The following is a 21,198-nucleotide window of genomic DNA, read 5'->3' as shown; positions in this document are numbered from 1 at the left end:
GTCGCTTTAGTCGTGTCCGACTCTGTGCGACCCCATAGACAGCAGCCCACCAGGCTCCCCTGTCCCTGGGATTCTCCAGGCAAGAACGCTGGAGTGGGTTGCCATTTCCTCCTCCAAACTGACCACTACTACTACTTAAAAGTTATGAATAAATGTTCATCCTTACTCATCATCAAAAGAATAAAAATTAAAATAGCAATGAGATGTTGGTTTTTGGGTACTAAATAGCCTTTCTTTTTTTTTTATCCCTCCCTCCCTTTCTTCTTTCCTTTATGATACCCTGTATAGACAAGGGATCATGGAAGCGAAGACTCTTGTACAAATGAATGGGAGTAAACAATTCTTTTATTTTCTCCAAATTTAGCTTTTTAAGATTATTATGAGAAACCAGCAATCCCCCAAGCCCACCTTCCTTTTTCTCAGGACTGTCTTCAAATATTTTAGGTGATTCTTCGTATTTATCTTGATATCTCTAACTGTATGTTTGTATTGCTACCTCTCTTTTTTTCAGGATATCATGCTAATGCAGTTATGTCATAATTTTGGCTAGCTTAATATTCAATGTTTACATCACTATGACTATGGAAATGTCAGTTAAAGTTGAGCCACATACTATACCATACCTTTCTAGCATATTCTACTTTCCTTGAAGTTAATATTTTGTTCTTTGAGCTTTTCATGTATTCATCATCAACTCACTGCATTTGAACCCACTAGTATTGTTTTCCATTTTCATGAGAATATCTAGTGACTCTGATCTTCCTGAAGAAGTCTCTTTGAACCCTGCCCTCATCTCATGGAGAATGTGGTCTTTTGATCTGTGGGTCTCTCCTCACTGTCATCCCCTAATTCTCTTTTCCTGTCATAAGCTTTCCCCAAGCTCCCTTCTCTTTCTTGCCTCACTCCCTCTTCTCCAGTGAAAAGGTGCCTAGGAAATAAGTCATTTTTGAGCTTTTGCATGTCTGAAAATGTCTCTTCTGTCTTCACTCTAAATTGCTAGTTTGGGTGGGTATATAATTCTTGGCAAAAATTTTCTTTCAGAATTTTGAAGGCACAGCTTCGTTGTATTCTGGCTTCCATTGCTGCTATCGCAAGGGCAAATTTCTCCCTGGGGGAAATGTACTCTATAGCAAATATACTTTTTGCTATAATGTACTCATAAATAAAAAATACACAGCAAAAAGTGCCACCTATGCATTCAGTATTCAATAAATATCATTTATGCATTCAATAGTCAATAAATGTAAATACTGTTTAACAGTGCAAAAGTAAAATAAAAAATTATCTCATTAACATCTTATTATATCCTGTTTAGAAGGCACCTTGGGTTATATTACCTTCCTATCTTTTGGCTATGAATTTGGAAGTCTAATATTATTCTGATTCTTTATTCTGTATATGAAGTCTGATTTTCTTTCTGGAAGCTAAAAAGTTTGTTTCTTTGTCCCCAATTTAATGATATTTCACAACCAGCTACTTTGGTCTTGGTCTTTTTAATCTGGACCCTTGTTTCCTTCATTTCTGGGACATGTTCTTGAATTTTGATGATTGAATTATTTCCTTCCCCATTAATTCTGTTTTCACCTTCAGGAATTCCTGAACTCTGGAACATGAACCTCCAGGACTAATCCTCTAACTTTGAAATATTTCCTAGTCTTTTTGTTCCTTTTTCTGGAGAATTTAATCTAACTTTATCCTCTAAACTTTCCATTGACTTCATTTTATTTCTGCTATAAAAATTACTGTTTGCACATGACCACTTTTTGTCATTTTGTTCGTTTTTCACTTTATTAGTTTTTGTTTACGTCTTTATTATTCCCTTTTTCAACCTCCTTTGGATTTAATCTATTATCTTTTTAAACTTGACAGATTAGCCTATTAATTTTTTAAAAGGTATTTCATTTATTTACGGCTAAGCTGGGTCTTTGTTGCTGTGCCAGGTCTTTCTTGATGTTTGAGGGTTACTCTTCGCTATGGTACGTGGGCTTCTCACTGCTGTGCTTCTCCTGCTTCGGAGCAGAGGGTCCAGGGCCGGTGGACTCAGTGGCTGTGCTGCATGGGTTTAGCTGCCCTGTGGCATGAAGGAGCTTCCCAGACCAAGGACCGAACCAGTGTCCCCTGCACTGGCAGGCAGGTTGTTAACCACTGGACCACCAGGAAAGTCCCTATCTTACCAATTTTTAGACTCTGTGCATAGTTTGGTTTTAGGTCCACTTTGCACTATTTATTAGCAGGTATTTTCATTAATGTTCAGTTCCAAGTGTTTTCTAATTTTTTTTTTCTTTGACTCATGAGTATATAGAAGGATATCTGTAATTTTAATTGTCCTAAAATTTCTTTCTCACTTGATTGCATTAATATCAAAATAATGTCCTCTATATGTTGGTTTTTGTTGCCACTAGCTTTGTGACTTTTTAAAAAATTAATTGGAGGATAATTGCTTAACAATGCTGTGTTTGTTTCTGCTTTCCAATAACGTGAATCAGTCATAAGTATATATACATCCTTTCCCAAGAGGATATATGTATATATCCTCACTTGAGCCTCCCTAGAAGGCTTGAGAGAGCCTTCCTCCCACCTCTTTGTGGCTTTTAATAAACCCCATTTCCGATATTGTACTTGTTCTTGTGAATAACATGCATTCTCCAACTGATGCTTTTTTTTTTTGTATATTCATAAAATAAAGTTTGTTGACTGTGCTTCTCAAATATCCTATACACTTATTGAGCTCACTTTTAAATTATTGGCTTAAATTTTTTCTTTATAACAAGCAAATACTGTATCATGCCTTAAACCCATCTGAGTTTCAAGTAGAAGTCACCATTCTTAAAGGGAAAAAAAATAGTTCTACCTAGAATCCAAGACGACAGCTGTGATTTCTTGTTGTCTCCCTTTGCAATTTTTTTCATAAGTCCGCCTTTAGCTAACTGTGTAGCCCTTTGCCAGTCCTGGCTTTACGATGGAGTCTTCAATCTACTCCTGCCCTGTTGACTCACCTATAGCTACATGCACCAAGGATAGTAAATATTCCCAGAGCATCTAGCACCTTCACCGAGTCCTTACCCCCTCAGACTCTTCTTCCAGCCCAGACTTCTTCTCGTTCTCCTTCCTGTTCTTTGCTGATATCCAAAATTTTACAGAACTTCTCCTACTTTCACATAAGCTTACAAATTCATGTTAAGTGAAACTTTAAAATATTTTATCCAGCATTATTCGGTGATTTGTAGTGGGAGAGTTCCTTTTTTTATTTTATTTTTTTTTTGGTCACACTTGGTTTGGGGATCCCAACCAGGGAATAAACCTGGGCCCTGGCAGTGAAACCACTGAGTCCTAACCATTGGACCACCAGGGAATTCCCTGTATTGGACGAGTTTCTGCTAGTGTATCTTTCTTACTTTAATTATCACTTCTCCCCCTTGCCCCCCCTGCCCACGCTCTTTTCCTGCCAATGTCCCTGTCTAAAAACATTTTATAATGCAAAAGAGCCATGCTGTTCTCTTTCCTTCTTTGCTCTAATTCCCTGCTCAGCTTTTATTGTATTTATTTTAGTTTTTATTCTAGTTGCTTGCAGATGAAGGGAGAGCACTTACAAATTGTTCTACAAAGTATTGAAGAGGATAAAGAGGTGGGACAGCCTTGTTAGCAAAAGAGTAACAGAAAGAACTGCTGTCCAGCTTTATAGCTGATACATACGGCATGTAGGTGATCTCCTATGGTTATGACTGAATATGCATCTTCTTGAGCCCCTGCAGATCTGCTAGGTCAGCGCCTCAGGGTAGGGGTGGGGAGTGAAGATTGACAGTGGACATTTGAGCAAATTGTTCACATGATCGAGAGGCATACCAACGTCTGGGAAGCCCTGATTCCTGAACCAGACTTTGGTCCCTTGATTTCTCAGTCAGGTAGGCAGTAAGGAGAGATAAAGTGACCTTTTTCTAATTGGACACAGCATGGATGGATGATTAATTTGCACTTTTCGTCCAATTACAGTAATGTGGCAGGCAAGAAATATTCCTCCCAGACTCTGGAACAAGTTTAACAGGAAATATCAGATGTTGGCAGTGTGTTTTATCAAGAGTACCAGTTATTTTAGTGAGAATTTGAGAGAGAAGTTACCTAGAAGTTATGATGGACATCTCTTAAAACGAAACAGCTCTGGTTCATCTCTTACATATTAAACATTCCCAAAGTCTCCTCTCTCCCATTCAGCTTCACAGCCACCAGTAGGGGTTCCTCATTTCAGGTAGATTTTTTTTTTTTTTTTTTTTTTTTACTGCTATATAGCTGGAACTTGATGCTTCTTGTCTTACTCAATTCACAGTCCATGTCACTGCTTAAAATATGATCAAATATGATTAGTTGGGTCATTGATTATTGACCCAATTTGCCTATGAGGTGAAGTCCAACCTCTTCATTTAAGATTATGGAGCCATACGAGGTTCTTCACTCCATAATGTTTCTGTCTGACAACACCTTCCCACACTTCAAAGACCATGCATGGCTCTCTCACCTGGCTGTTCTCACTGTCTGCATCAGTTCATCACGCTTGTCTAGGCTTCTACTCATGCAGTCTACCACTCTTTGTTTACCCAAATCTAAACTAACCTTCAAAATGAAGCTCAGATGCTCCCTCTTCTCCCGCTCAGTAATCTCTTTCTCAGATTGCAGATGTGTGACTCCAAAAAGTCTTTACCATTTTTCAGTTTCTCAGAGGTGAGTGTGCCCCAGTTTCTCTTTCTGGTCTCATATCTACAAACTACTTTATGCACTTGATCCCTACACACAGTGACTCACTTTCTGATTCTCAGTCATGCCACGTATTTTCAGCTCTCTGTACCTTTGTACCTATTCTTCCTTCTGCCAGACATGACCTGCCCTTTTCTCAGCAGGAAAGATTCTCGCATATCCTTTAAGAAGCACTTCCAACAATATCTCCTGTGAAATCTCCCTGACCTCTGCCAGGGGAAGCACTCTGCCCCAGAGTACTTTGAGTCTAAATATCCTAAACGTTGTGTTGTAATTCTTTATTTGTACATTTGTCTTCTCTACTTGATATAAGCCCATTGCTACAGAGAACCTGTCAGGATACTGTTTATGCAATAGTTGCTCAGTAAATGTTACTCAATGAATGAACACTGTAACTTGTATTGATTTCCTCAGTGTGATAACTCTAAGAACTCTTTCCGCTTATACCAATCAAATTGCTAAATTACCTTAGATTATTCTTCCAATAGTTTGAAGCATTTTCTGGATTCCAGCAAGATTAAATAGAAATGCCCCGACCAAGGTACTTAACTTTCTCAGCCTCAGTTTCTTCATCTGTAAAATGGGAAATAATAATAAAGTGTTGCTGTATGAAATAAGATAATGCATTAAAATATTTAGCACAATGGCTGACATATACGATGCACTCAAAGTGGAAGAAGTATTTTATAAACTGCTACATTCTACATCTATGTCATTCTTCCCTAGCAGTCTGAAGGGTTGTTGTGAAGTTGGTATGAGAACACACATGTGTAACCACGTTGCCATGCACTATGCAAACATAGTTACTTTATTTTCACTGTCTCCCCAACTATGTTAGAGGCCTGTTTCAGCCTGAACATATGAAGTCCAGTCCTCAGCAAAGTGCACAGTCTCATCCAGCTCAGCTTCTTTCCTTTTTCATTAGAAAATATTTATTTGGCTGAACCTGGGCTTTGCTATAGCATGCAGGATCTTTGATCTTCACTGTGGCATGGGGAATCTTCAGTTGGGGTATGCAAACTCTTAGTTGTGGCAAGTAGAATCCAGTTCGCTCACCAGGGACCAAACTCAGGCCCCCTGCATTGGGAGCTCAGACTCTTAGCCACTGGACCCGCAGGGAAGTTCCCTCAGCATTTTTCTTGTAAAGTTTCCTACCCTCTTTCTTCCCAGCACCCATCACAGTGTCACACATAAAGTAGGTGTTCAATGTAATTTAAAGATGGTAACAGCTCTAGAATTAGCAAGGCCTTTAGTTCAAAGTGAAGTCTTCTGCATTCTTTTTGTCTGATGTTTATTTTGTGTGACAATGTAAACATTTTGCCTTGCTCAATGCACTCCTGATGTTCTGGAGGTGTGGTATAGTTATATTAGCGTTAGTCTGCTCTGTGTTAGTACCACTTCCCCTTTTGGCATGGATGACAAGGAGGCAGCCTTAGCCAGTGTCCTACTTTCTTCTCTTACTAAAGACATAGATTATGCTTATGTAACTCTTGCACCAGTCCATCCTAAAGGAAATCAGTCCTGAACGTTCATTGGAAGGACTGATTTTGAAGCTGAAACTCCAATACTTTGGCCACCTGATGGGAAGAGCGGACTCATTTGAAAAGATCCTGATGCTGGGAAAGATTGAGGGCAGGAGGAGAAGGGGATGACAGAGGATGAGATGGTTGGATGGCATCACTGACTCAATGGACATGGGTTTGAGTAAGCTCCGGGAGTTGGTGATGGACAGTGAGGCCTGGTGTTCTGCACTCCATGGGGTCGCAAAGAGCTGGACATGACTGAGCAACTGAACTGAACTCTTGCATGGGAGAATGACTCAAAAAGTGTTTGATTTGGTCCTTACTGACATTTTGTCCAGTGTATCGCCAAGATGTGAGTTTTCTGTTTAGAATTTATTAAGGTGTGGTAATAAAACATGCAGGGGAAGAAAAAAAAAAAAGGATTAGGCTTTCAGGTACCAATTGAATACACAGATATGGTTACAACAAATCCAGATAGGTGTACCCACAATCTCCAGACGACCTACGCGATTCTGGAAAGGGTTTGAAGCAGTGTACTGAAAAGCTATGGTTTTGCCAGTTGTCACGTACAGATGTGACAGTTGGACCATAAAGAAGGCTGAAGAATTGATGCTTTTGAAGGTGGTGTTGAAGACTCTTGAGAGTCCCTTGGACTGCAAGGAGATCTGACCAGTCAATCCTAAAGAAAATCAACCCTGAATATTCATTGGAAGGACTGACGCTGAAGTTGAAGCTCCAATACTTTGGCCACCCCATGCGAAGAGCCGGCTCATGAGAAGAGACCCTGATGCTGGGAAAGATTGAGGGCAGGAGGAGAGGGGACGACAGAGGATGAGATGGTTGGATGGCATCACCGACTGACTCAATGGACGTGAGTTGGAAGACAGGACGGTGAAGGACAGCGAGGCCTGGCGTGCTGCAGTCCATGCGGTCACAGGGAAAAAGAAATACACGAAGACCGGGCCACTAACCAAGAAAGAGTGACACCATCAAAGGCTCCTTACACCCTTCAGCATCCCCTGAAGCCCCGAGCGCTGACGGCACGGCATGGAGCCGCCGGAGGCCGGTCCGGGGAGTCCGGGGACGCGCGGCAGGTGAGGGCGAGGCGCGCCCCGGGGCCACCCGCCGGCACGCGCTCCTCCCCGCCTGCCCCGGGCGCGGCCCCGGGCGCGGCTCCTGGCGGCGGGGGCCAGCACCCCAGCGGGCCCAGGGCGGCCCGGGCCGGCCGAGCCGGGCGCGCCGGGGGAAGGAGTTTCCGGCGGACTCCGCGCGCCGCCGCTTCCTGTCCCTCTCGTCGCGCCGCCTCACGCCGCCCGTCCCGGAGCGCCGCTTGCCCCGGACCACCCGTCCCGGCGCTTGTCGACGCCCCCTCCCCCCCGGCCTCCATGCAGTCGCGGCTCCTGCTCCTCGGGCCGCCTGGCGGCCCTACGGCCGCGCGGCGCGTGCGGCTGCTCCTGCGGCAGGTGGTGCGGCGCCAGTCGGGCGCCGTGCCGCGCTCGGAGGCCAGGCTGCTGCACGCCGGGGCGGGGGCCGGCTCAGGTAACTCCGGGGCGCCCCGCGGCCGCGCTCGCCCCGCGCGAGTCCTGCGCGCCTCCGCGCCCCATCAGCTCCCGGCGGTTTCCTTGAGAGGGAGCGCGGCGCCGGGAGCTATAGTCTCCGCCGCTCTCTGCTGGGTAGCGCGGGGCCAGGCGTTTGCAGTCTCTGAGCCTCCTTCTGTGACGCGAGGGGCCTGGCTTTTAGGTTCCTTATGATCTGAAATGATGCTTTCTCCTGACCCCAGTGGTTCCTTCACAACCGCATCCCGGGATTCTGACTTAGATTACAGTTCACGCAGGGGTTCATGCAGCTGCCCTCAGAGGCTGCAGAAAGCTGGGCCTGACCTTGCTCTCCGAGTCCCCAGAGTCTGGATGGGAGTCACCGCGTGCCACGTTCCAGTCAGGGCTGGCCGCCGCTGACAAGTGTACGTCCTCGCCAGAGAACCCCTTCGTTATCTTTTAAATGTATCCGCGAGCCTTTCTGTCGAAGTTCTGCTTGCAAATTTTCTTTTCTTCCGGTTCACGATGTCCTAGAACCCAGACCGCAACTTGATTTAGTTTAAACCCTGACTACATGATTGAGGTCATGGAGACCTAGAAAGGAAAAGTGACTTCCTGCAGGTCACACAGCTAACCCTTGGCAGTGCAAAGCGCGAGTCCTAAGCACTGGACCACCAGGGAATTCCCTGCTCAGATTTCTAAGCGAAGTATTTCCAGGCTCTGCCCGGCTGGAGTTAGATCCTTTGTGCTGGTTAAGGAAAGGGATATATGTTGTTGCTTCACTTGAACGGCAGAGTGATTCTAGGCAAGATACTCAGCGTCGTTGCTAAAAATAAGGGAGATTTTTCACTGTAAAATTGCTAGTTTGGTTGTTCCTCTTGCACGCTGCTCCCCCCACCCACCAATAATTTTCCTTGTCAGAAATGAGGGAGATTAAGTCCTATCCATTTCATTCATTTCATTGAACAAATGCTTTTTTCTTTCTTCCTGTATAGAGTTTTATTTTAGATTTAGCCCCTTCATCAATTGTTTTATGTTTCTAGGGTGTTTTGTGTTTTTTTCCCCCGTTCTTTGAGCTGTTTGTTTCTTCTTTGCCTTAGCAGGGGTCAAAGGTACAAGTATAGCATAATCTATAACTCAGGCTTTAGAATGAATCAGCCTGGATTGGAGCCCATTTCTGCACTGCGTGTGTGTGTGTGTGTGTGTGTGTGTGTGTGTGTGTATGGGGATTTGAGAGTAGGTTACCTAGTTTTGTGTCCCAGTTTTCTTAACTGTAAAATGAGGATAAGGAAAGTGTATTAGATAGGGTTGTTGTGAGGATTTAATTAGTTATTAGGATCCCAGGCATATATTAATGTTCAAAGTTAGCTTCTTTATTATTCTTAATATATTTTCAGCTATGTGAGATTTATTCTGTTTTCTTGGCTTTAAAAGAAATGAAAACAGTTCCTTTTAGGTTTGAACTATGAGAAGTATCTAGGTGGGCTGTTGCCTGTGTGTGTGCTGAGTTGCTAAATCATGTCTGACTCTTTTTAGTCCATGAACTGTAGCCCAGCAGGCTTCTCTGTCCGTGGGATTTTCCAGGCAAGAATACTGGAGTGGGTTCCCATTTGGTCTTCCAGGGGGACCTTAGCAGAGTTGTCATGTGAACTTTAAAAATTATTTGTTCTTTGTACATGAATAATGCATGTTGATTTTAAAAACATTTAGACATGTCCTCAGCATGTGTATTATGTTGAGCAAATCAAAGTACAGTCTTTGCTGCAAATGTACTCATGTACACTTTACTAATGACATATTCACTTCTTAGACTCAGTCACTTAGCATCATGACATAAGGAATAAATTATGTTAACCCTACTTGCCTTGTTACCACAAAGATTCTTAAGGTTGAAGATATGAGGACTGAAGATAAGTGTACCTGGAGACTTACCAGAGATCTGAACTCAAGTTAAAAGAGCTGTGAGCCAGGTAAACCAGAGGCAAGCTCTGGGCTTCCCTAGGATGTAACATTGGCCATCAAGGTTGGAGTGTCCCCTTTTGAACCAGATGTCACACATAGACAAATGTAAGCCACAAATAGCAGTGTGCCGTAATGAATTACAGTTTAGATTGGGAAGATGTGCTCATTTGCACTCAGCCATGTGACTAGTAACTCATCTCTCTGCCAGTAATTGACATTGCTTCCTAGTAGTTTGGAAAAAGAACAACAGGGTACATAAACAATAGATATAAATTATATACTATTCTTATCTCTCCTAGGCTGTGTGTATATCTTATTTATTTTTATATTCCTTTTTGTGCCTGTCAACTCGTTGTACCTAATAAGCATTCCGTGTCTTATTATGTTCCAGTTCATACAGAGCGGGAGCAGGAGTGACTGGAATTTGATGTGTTGGCCTTCAAGATAGGAGATTTATAAAGCCTGAGAAACAGAGGGAAGAGAGGGTCATTTTGTTTAAAAAAAAAAAAAAAATCCCAAATCCACCGCTTTTTATCCTTTGTCTAAACATCCATAATTTGTAAATTCTTCATATCTCTTTACACTTCAATTAGTTGTATTGTCTCTTGGTTTTAAAACAAAGAGTTTAATGAGGAGGTTAGCTGCTGCAGAGTTCCTCTGTTGTTTTGGCCGGCTAAGCTGCTTGTGATATCTTAGTTCCCTGAGCTGTGGTTGAACTCGGGGCCCTCAGCAGTGAGAGCGCAGTCTTAACCACTGGACTGCCAGGGAATTCCCTGCAAAGAATTTTCAATAAAGATTATTGTAGTGTTTCCTCAGAAAGAGACAGATTAGTTCAATAGGACTCTGATGTCAAGCAGGCACAGGTCTATCATGGATCAAGTGATAATATGGAAACATAACTCTGTAAATCCACTTTGACATGTTGAGCACCGTCCTTTTATACCATTGTTATTAAAGGGATTCACTACTTTATGACTTTTGTGTATAAGTTATTTAATAGAAGTATTTAAAAATTGTGTATAAGACATCTATGTTCGTTGTAAGTAAAATACAGACAAGTCCTCTAAAATAGAATGTTTCCATGCGGATTCATGATTGTCTTTTTTTGTGTTAATGTTATCAGGTTTTGTAAAATAATATGTACATTATTATGTATATGAATACAAATTTCTTTTTAAAAAATTGAATCGTGTGTTTTATAATTTATTCTCAGCTATTGTTAATGTAGTAATATGGTGATAAATATTGCTCTATATGGTTATTTCAAATAGGCATTAAATTCATATATTTATCCATATAATTTATTTTACCAGTTTCCTATTGTTAGATATTCAGGTTATCTATTTTTAAACATATAAATGGTGTAATAAGCATCCATATATATATTTGTGATTTTAAGATTATATCCTTAGTTTATAATAGAATTAATGACTTTGGGGAAGGGAGATATAGAACTCCTGCTTCAATTCAGAAATATAGTATAACGGGAAAAATCTATATGTGTGTGTGCAAGTCTTAGCTCTGTATTTACTAGGCATTGAACTTTGGGGAAATTATTAACTACTTTGCACCTGAAGACAGTGAGTTTTGTGTATTAAAGAATTTAGCAGTAAAATCCCAGGACAGTTGTAAGCTAATAAATTGCCAGGAAAACAATTTATTGGGAACACAGAGATTAACCTGGAAACTGCTGATGTATTTGGTTTTCTCTTGGGTCTAAGTTTTGTATTAAAAAAAAAAAATGATGACACTCACATGGTTCTTAACTGAGGTAATTCCCCTTCCCCCCGGGGGCATTCTGCAATGCCTGAAGGCATTTTTCGGTTGCCCTCACCAAGAGAAAGGGGGTGCTACTTGTATCTAGTGGGTAGAAGCCCTTGAATCTGCTCAACATTTATCCATTCTCTAGGACATCCCTTCACAATAAAGAGTCATCTGGCCCAATAAATCAGTCTGTTGAGAAACCTTGCTGTTGAGAAACCTAGAACTAAGCCAACTTCTTTGGGTGGTTTAGTTCAAAGTTGCAGGTCATTGAATTGTGAGTCTGTTTCAGAGTTGAATGTCCTAAGGTGTGTATATTAATTAACTTGATTCGTAGTCTACAATTTGGCAGGCAAGAAGCATTGCATTTTATGTAATGGGAGCATTTTAGAAGAAGGGCTGCCCATGGATGTGCCTGGAATATGCAACTAAGAGCAGCATTTTTGAGATAGATAAAGATCTTACAGTAGAACAACTTTGAAATATCTGAGGAAAATACCTGCAATTCTCCTGGCTTAGCCAAAAATTAAACAAAAACTATCAGTCATACAAAAAATGTAAAGACTTACTAGAAACTATCAAATAAACTTCTGGCAAAGCTATATACTACAACATTTGTTGATTAAAAATTGAAGAAAGAGCAAAATCTTTTTGATATTCAGTCCACACTGATAGCCACAAAGGAAAACAGAGGACAGAGGATAGAGGATATAATTGGTGAAATTCTCTATGAACAGAAGAGTAATGACAAATCAAATCTTTACTATAAAGTAATACTTTAAACAAAAAAATTTAAAAGTGCTCTATAAAACTTGATCAAGAAGTCCTTTTGGCTTAATTTTATTCTAAAGCTAATCACTTGATGAAAATATATAACTATTAGTATTATTTTGATTGAAATGTTTGTTCTCAGAATATCCTCAGGGTCAAAATGTCCTGTGTTCCTCTCTGAGTATGTATCTTCTTTGTAAAATAGGAATAGTGACACTTGCTTCACCTGCCTTTACTATACAAAATTTGTTGCACTAGTTAGCAGTCATGAGGTTTTCAGTGACAGAAATATGTACAGAAAAACATGTCATTGGTTCACATAGATGAGCAGTCCAGTGACTTCAGCCTCGGCTAGATGCAGGATGTCAGAATGTCTTTAGGGCTTGGGCTCTCTGCCTTTCCCCTTGGTTTCCGCCACTCTCTACTCTTCCTTTGCTGAATCTGATTTTTTGCTGTATTGGTTTCAGTGTCTGGCAGGCTTTCTTAAGGTGGTAGCAGCGATAGCCTTACTGACAGGCCTAGGTTTTGACCGTCCTTACAGCTCACAATGTGAGAAGAGAGGACACCTTTTCTTGTGAGCTCCGACATAAGTCCTGGCGAGAACTTTCACAGGCCAGCCTTGGATCATAGGCCTGTCTCTAAAACAACCGCTGTGGTCAGAGAGTGGTGTGTTCTGACAGGGCTTGTGCAGGGTGCTCATTCCTGGGCATTTGGGTGCAGGGGTAAAGGCTGGGCTGAGCTCTGCCCAAAACAAGTGGGGCTTATTCTCCACTGGAGAGAGGGAATCTTGTCAAAAGAGGGAAGAATATGGGCATGTAAAAACAAAACAGCTGTCCACTAAAAATTGAGTAATGTCCAAACATATTTGTCCAAGAGCAAGTGTAATGTAAAAGATACTATTAATTGTTTTTGTGAACATAGAAATTATTTTCCTGTAAATTTTGGGAAATCCCTTTACATTAGGATCATTACAAGTGATAAAATCAGGCCTTGTTACTTTAAAAATGGCCTTAAATTTGATTTTGTTTAGAAGCTTTTAACTATGAGATTGTTTTCAGAGTTTTAATTTTCAGTCCATGTTTTCCATACTTAAAAAAGTATATAACTTAATTTATTGGTAGCAGTAGTTATGTGACAGTTTGTGTACTGTATGGAGATTTAGGTTAATCTGTTATGAGTTATGCGTGCTTACAGTTACAGTACAGTTAGTTGCTCAGTCGTGTCTGACTCTTTGCGACCCCATGGACTGCTGCACGCCAGGCTTCCTTGTCCATCACCAACTTCCGGAACTTAGTCAAACTCATGCCCATCGAGTCAGTGATGCCATCCAACCATCTCATCTTCTGTTGTCCCCTTCTCCTCCTATCTTCAGTCTTTCCCAGCATCAGGGTCTTTTCCAATAAGTCAGTTCTCATTGAAAGCTCATTTTTGCATTACAAAAATGCTTACATTTTTGCATTATTTGTAATAATAAATGTCATAAATATTAAGCAGCATATTCTATAACAATTTGTACTCTCTGTTAACTCATTCTTAGTTATTCTAACAATTTCCATTATGAGTATTTTATTAACTCAAATCTTTTTTAACAAATAATTGCACTTAACCAAAATGTTTTTGTGGTTTATTTGAAGAGAGGCATGCATTAGTGTCTTTTGCCTATGTTGTATTGCCTGTTGTGTAAGTATCATCATTCTCTTTTAGATTAATACTTATAGAACTTCACTTATATGAATCCTTTACAAATAAATGACTTGATTTTTTTTTTACATTTTTTGCTCATTTTATTATATTTTTAATTACTTGATTTCTGAGCATGTTAGAAGATGGGCCATTCTCAAAGAATGCAGAAAACAGGAGGCTTGAAACAATACTTAATTAAGAAAAACGGTATTTGACTAAAAACTATTGGGTTGGCCATAAGTCCGTTTGGGTTTTTCCATAAGAGGTTATGGAATAACCTGAAGGAACTTCTGGTCCAACCCAATATAATCATTCATTTATATATCCATTTATTGAATACCTGCTTGGTTTGAGGTATTATTTTTGGCACTGGGGGTACAAAAATAATTAAAACATAGACTTTGCTGACAAAATGCTATAGTCTTATAGACTGAATAGCAGTCTTCAAATGTTTTTCTCGCTTAGTTCTTAGGTTTTACAAATATATATCCCTATGTACATTTTTAGGTTGATATCTAGAAATTTCCCTGATAAATATAAATAGTTGAAGAGAATGTTGTCTCCATTGTATTGTGAATATTGACATTTAAAACCAAAAATTGTTACAACACTCTTTAAAATGTATTTTTTAAATGTGTAGTCTGAAAAAAAAAATGCACAACCTAAAAGTTGAGAGTTTTATTTGGTGGATTTTCTGAGGACTTCAAACCCAGGACATTGCATCTAAGATGACTTTGAGAGACTGCTCCAAAGAGTCAAGCTGGGGAGCCAGCATATGTAGGAGATTTTGCAATAAAGACCAGGTAGTTAGAACATTAAAAGAATACTGTTAATGAAAGACCAGGTATTTGCCGTTAGGGAATTTAGTGCTTTTCTGTGTATGGAAGGATGCAAAGTCAGGGCTCGTTCCTTTGAAACACACTTCCGACATCTGGGGCCAGTATCCTGTGCCTTCTCATCTCAGGTCTCCTCAGAGTGCACTTTCATGGGTGGCTGTAGCAGTGGGCATCTTGCTTCTGTCTTGAGTTCCCTCAGGGCTCACCTTTGGGTGGGTGTAAGGTTGTGGCTTGATGGCTGCAACATTCTTTGTTTACTGATGTGGCAGGGAGTATTTTAGTTCACAGTCTCTCTGGTCCAAAATATGACCAATGTTTGAGAGACATTTCACAACCAATTTTTGTCCCACATTGCTAGAAATGCTTATTCCTAGGTCAGGCAAAGGTTTCTCTTGATATACAACTCCAGGTGCTAATTTCTGGATTAGACCCCATTGATAATTTAAAATCCTCTGGGTCCTCTGATTTATTAGTTTATTATGATCCAGAAAATGTTTTCTCTTGTTGCTTTTTCCCATACGTAGAATTACACTGTTACAATTATCCTATTTATTTTGAAAATTGTTAGTATGTAGAGTTATAAATGTGATCTAATACCTCAAGATGTTTCAGTTCAGATCAGTTGCTCAGTTCAGTTCAGTTTCTATCCGACTCTTTGCGACCCCATGAATCATGTCACGCCAGGCCTACCTGTCCATCACAAACTCCTGGAGTCCACTCAAACCCATGTCCATCGAATCAGTGATGCCATCCAGCCATCTCATCCTCTGTCGTCCCCTTCTCCTCCTGCCCCCAATCCCTCCCAGCATCAGTGTCTTTTCCAATGAGTCAACTCTTCGCATGAGGTGACCAAAGTATTGGAGTTTCAGCTTCAGCATCAGTCCTTCCAATGAATACCTAGGATTGATCTACTTTAGGACAGACTGGTTAGATCTCCTTGCAGTCCAAGGGACTCTCAAGAGCCTTCTCCAACACCATAGTTCAAAAGCATCAATTCTTCTTTGCTCAACTTTCTTTATAGTCTGACTCTCACATCCATACATGACCACTGGAAAAACCATAGCCTTGACTAGACGGACCTTTGTTGGCAAAGTAATGTCTCTGCTTTTTAATATGCTGTCTAGGTTGGTCATAACTTTCCTTCCAAGGAGTAAGCATCTTTTAATTTCATGACTGCAGTCACCATCTGCAGTGATTTTGGAGCCCCCCACATTAAGGTCTGCCACTGTTTCCATTGTTTCCCCATCTATCTGCCATGAAGTGATGGGACCAGATGATGTGATCTTAGTTTTCTGAATGTTGAGCTTTAAGCCAACTTTTTCACTCTCCTCTTTCACTTTCATCAAGAGGCTCTTTAGTTCCTCTTCACTTTCTGCCATAAGGGTGGTGTCATCTGCATATCTGAGGTTATTGATATTTCTCCCTGCAATCTTGATTCCTGCTTGTGATTCTTCCAGCCCAGCGTTTCTCATGATGTACTCTGCATATAAGTTAAATAAGCAGGGTGACAATATATAGCCTTGACGTACTTCTTTTCCTATTTGGAACCAATCTGTTGTTCCATGTCCAGTTCTAACTGTTGCTTCCTGACCTGCATACAGGTTTCTCAAGAAGCAGGTCAGGTGGTCTGGTATTCCCATCTCTTTCAGAATTTTCCAGTTTATTGTGATCCACACAGTTTAAGGCTTTGGTGTAGTCAATAAAGCAGAAATAGATGTTCTTCTGGAACTCTTTTGCTTTTTCAGTGATCCAGCAGATGTTGGCAATTTGATAAGATGTTTAGCCATTATCAATTTTTTTGTCTGGTTACACATTGGGTAATGTAAGAGATAAGAATCTTATAAAATAGGGTATAAGTAATACAGCTGATAACATTGGCAAAGTCAAGGTGTAGCAGGGAGACATAAAGAATTTGGAAAGGGAGAACAAATTGAAATAATGATTAGTATAACTAGTTATAATTGGTTGCAATAAACCGTCAAGTCCACAGAGAGCTAGCCACATAAGCCAAATTCTAAAAGGATCAGGTAGAGAAAAAAATGTTATATCTTTGTTTACAAAGGTATAGTTCATCAATTTGTTGTAGGCCATAGCATAAGAGGTGAGTTTTTTTTCTGGAAAACAAATATAAAAGCCAATTGTTTCCGAAAAAGTCATAAAGTTATAAATCATATTTATCTAAAGACTATCAGAAACTTGTATTTGTTAAAAAGTCCTTTTTATGAGTCTTCTTGACTCATTTTGTTGAACTATCAGTGAAAACTAATGATTGTCTATAAAGGACAAAACTTAGAGACTGACATGGTTAGAGATTTGAGTACAATGCAACTGGCAAGAAACTTGGATATTTCTGTGACATAAAACATTTTAAGAGAACCAGGTGGTGCTAGTGTTACCTGCTTGCCAATGCAAGAGACTTAAGAGACATGGGTTTGATCCCCGGACTGGGAAGATCCCCTGGAGGAGGGCATGGCAACCCACTCCAGTATTCTTGCCTGGAGAATCCCATGGACAGAGGAGCGTGATGGGCTACAGCCCATAGAGTCACACAGAGTTGGACTCAACTGAAGCGATTCAGCACACACACAGAATTATGACTGATGACATTATATCAGGGCATGTATCAGATTTTAGGAATTCCATGTAAATTTTGGAATGTCTATATTAATGACATTCACCTATACATTATAGCCTAAAGTTCATCTCCAGTCACTTGACAATGTTTCTCAAGTAATTCAACACACCAAATAAGCCTAATTAGTTTAACAGTCCTCTCTGAGGTGTCGCAGTGTTCCTTTGAAGAGTTGTGTTCAGTGCTCAGTTCCTAAGTCATGTCCAACTCTTTGTGACCCCATGGGTTTTAGCCCACCAGGCTCAGACTTCGTCCATGAGATTTGCTAGGCAAGAATACTGGAGTGAGTTGCCATTTCCTTCTTCATTTGAAGAGTTAGCTGGAAGCTAAAAGAACTTGTTAGATTTTCTTGTTTCTTAGTTTCTTGTTAGAACTTGTGAGAAGTTTGTTAACAACATCAAAAAGGTTTTAAAACACAACAGGGAGGGAGGGGATATGTATACATGTAGCTGATTCATGTCGTACAGCAGAAACTAACAAAATATTGTAAAGCGTTATACTCCAATTTAAAAACAAGAACAAACACAATAGTATCATAGGTCATATGAATTGATATTTATTTAACCAAAGTCACAAATGATTTCAGAAAACAAATACAGATCACTTAAGGGCGTGGGAACTCACACAGTCTGTTTTGAAAGGCAAACATACATGTATGGGGAGATGCAAAGTCTGGCCTCATGGAGCTCATTCCTTTGATATGCATCTCAGATAACTGGGGCCAGTATCCTGTGCTTTGATTGAAGGCAAAGAAAACTTTTCTCTTAAAAGAGAGAAAATTAAATCTTGCCTTTTACCAGCTTACTTTTAACAACAAAATTCACTTAATTAACTTTAATCTAAATCTAGTGAATCCTGACCATCCACAACCCTTCCATCACTGTCTGTATCTGTCTTTGTCTAGTTTGTCCCTTAGCCTTTCCATCCAGAAACAACCAGCTCTAAGATAAACCTAACTTTCTTTTCTCTTAATATCATGCAATTCCATTTTTAATACCTTCTTTTCTGAAAAACACACATTCCACTTTCCTACTATATATTGAAATGTTCTCTTTATTATTTCTGTTAGCTTTAATTACATGTTTAAATTAGAATCCTCAGCTCTTAAAAACCTCAATTTCTAGTGAAAACTAAGAAATAAACAATTATGAACTGTCTTTTGCATCAGCTTTCTGTAGATTGGCGAACATAAATACTAGTGATAATTTCTAAAAACCTTTCCTTTTTAATAGAGAACATCTCAGGGTGGCACCAAACATATTCATTAATAGTCCTATATACCTTTAGTTTCTCTGTTAAGTAATTGATGTATCTTATTTTATTTGAGAATGACTTAGTTATTCAATAAACTTCCATCACTTAATATAGCATAGCTCTAAATTCAAGTTGCCAAATATCTGGAGAGATTAATCTTAAGTAGACATTCCTTAAATATAATTATTCCTTAAAATTTCATCCAAAAACTGTCTCATTTGCATTGAATTCACTTGTAAATATTTTATTATACCAAGTTATTTTCCATATTGACAAATTTGCAATAGATATTAACAAGTTTTATTTAATTTCCATTAAACCTTGGTACAATAAGTGTTGTACCTAATGTTGGTGACTCTAAAGATGTGTCTATATTAATTAGCTCAACAAACTTAAACTGACATTAATACCAGGTATTAACTTCATACTAAATATTTTCCAATTAACGTGAACCTGAAAGTCATTTTGATCAGTTTCTTTCTGTGTAGAGATATTTAGTTTGTAAGCATTTACTTTTAAGTCAATAAAATAGAACTCTTATAAATTTAAGTTTGATAATATTTTCTAGAAATAGATATCTCATATATGTAATGTGTACAGAGATATATGAATAGACAAAACTAGAGAGCTCATGGCTTTACTTAACAGACTTAGAAATGAACCAGATATTACAGTATGAACTTATTAGTTTATAAATAACACGAGATGAATTAAATTGGCTTGCTTAGATGACTGAGACTTTACTATTTGTGGAAAAGAGGTTTAAAGATTTGTGTTTGTCTTTGATAAAGATTCTAAGAAGTCTATGAATTAGATTTTCAGTTGAGGGAGGCTTTCCAGTGGTTTGAATTTGAAATTACCACCTTTGTAATTTTTTTCCCTTGGCTTCAGGTTTTACCTGACTGAGCTAATTAGACTCAATCTCAGGTCATTGTGGGCTATATTTACGTTTCTGATTTGCAGAGATTTGCAGGACAAAGACAATTGTATTTAATTAGCCAAAGAACTGTTTGTCACCTCAGTGATGTTAAAAGATTGATTTGCCCAAATGTATATATGTATATATGTATTTTATTATATAATTATACATATATAATATTTGAAAGTTGCTTTTCTGGATCAGAGATTTCTAAGTAAAATTTAAGAGTTCTATGTTCTAGAATTCTAGAGTTTAGTCTATCATGCCTTCAGAAACTCATATAAAGCATTCAACAAAGAGCTTCTTTGTAAGTTCACAAGTTAAACCCAGAGCAAAATCACTGTTTATTAGTCCTTGAATATTAGTTCCCACTTTCTTCTCCATTGTATGGCTCAGGTGACCCTATTGATTTCCTTTAGTATATTTAATTCATATTTCCTGACGAGCAGATCTATATGTCTTGTCTTATAATACCACACAGGGAAATATTCCTCAGTGAAACATGTCTATCTCAGAATTAAAGAAAACAGATGTAGCCATCTAATATAAAACCAATGAAAATATATCAATTCTTATATACTTTATCTCAGTTCTATCTTGTTATTCTTTGGCTTTCACTAGAATCCAATCAGCAAGTTTTGATTTTACAGGAGGAGTTCTATTATTCCCTGTCCATTTTATCTATTTTTGTTTTTTTGAAGGCTCTGGGATCCTCATGGAGGGCATTGAGCCCTGAAACTCAGGCCCTTTTGTTAATCTTGATTAATTGGCCTAATTGTTGCCCCAGGTAATTGTTGGTCGGGTATCTCAGTGTAATTTTTTTTCCAGCCCCTTAAACATATACTTAAAAAAACTGGAGTAAATAGAGTGGACTTGTTTGGCTTTTAATGTTGGGGACCACATGGGGGTCCCTTCTGGTCCACTTAACCTTAGGTAGTGTAGTATCAAAACCTTGTGTTTTAATCCCATAAGTGTCCATTTTATTTATTGCATTTTGAATAACCATTTAAAGATTTCTTTATCTATTTGGGGTAAGTCTTTTTAAGATTTCTACCTTGTTGGAAGAAGTATCTAGACTTTCCTTTTTTTGTGTTAACATTAATTATTCTAATGTTTTTATTAGCATCTGTAAGACCCATTGAGGGGAAGCAAAGACCACAAATAAAACTTCCCAAACTGTTTTTTCTTACTTGTTTTAAATCAAGGAAGTTCTGAGGATAGCCATTAGATATATTTCCTTTTTCCCATCTTTAATTTAATTTTTATAGATACCAGTAAAACAGCCATTTATAATGATAGCTCTCTAAAAACTTACTAATTTAGAAGCTTCTCTAATTTAAAGGATTCATCATTTGGCTATTAATGAGTTATATACTAACAGTGATTCAAATTAATAAGATGTAAGAGGCTTCTCCCTAAGAGAACTGGGAGAATGTCACCTAAATAAAATCCTTAAAGTTTACTTCCCCAAATAGTATGGCAGAGGTCAAGTTTTCAAAAAACACACATGCACACACAAGCAAAAATCCCTAAGAAGATCTGGCAGAACATTTATTGATACATCTCAAAGATACAG

At 39.1% G+C, this 21,198-nt stretch overlaps 1 protein-coding gene across 1 annotated transcript in view; it reads left to right on the top strand.

Moving 5' to 3' along the window:
• The first annotated feature begins 6,610 nt into the window (after positions 1-6,610).
• The window catches only part of VWA8 (von Willebrand factor A domain containing 8), a 371,377-nt gene continuing 356,789 nt past the window's right edge, over positions 6,611-21,198 (top strand). The window contains exon 1 of the mRNA XM_065901945.1: positions 6,611-7,808. Coding sequence (XP_065758017.1) covers positions 7,655-7,808 — 154 coding nt within the window. The 5' untranslated portion in view covers positions 6,611-7,654. The remainder of the gene's footprint in view (positions 7,809-21,198) is intronic.

Source organism: Muntiacus reevesi, chromosome 11, assembly GCF_963930625.1.
Source record: "Muntiacus reevesi chromosome 11, mMunRee1.1, whole genome shotgun sequence".
NCBI lineage: Eukaryota > Metazoa > Chordata > Mammalia > Artiodactyla > Cervidae > Muntiacus > Muntiacus reevesi.
This window is presented reverse-complemented; position numbering and strand designations above follow the sequence as displayed.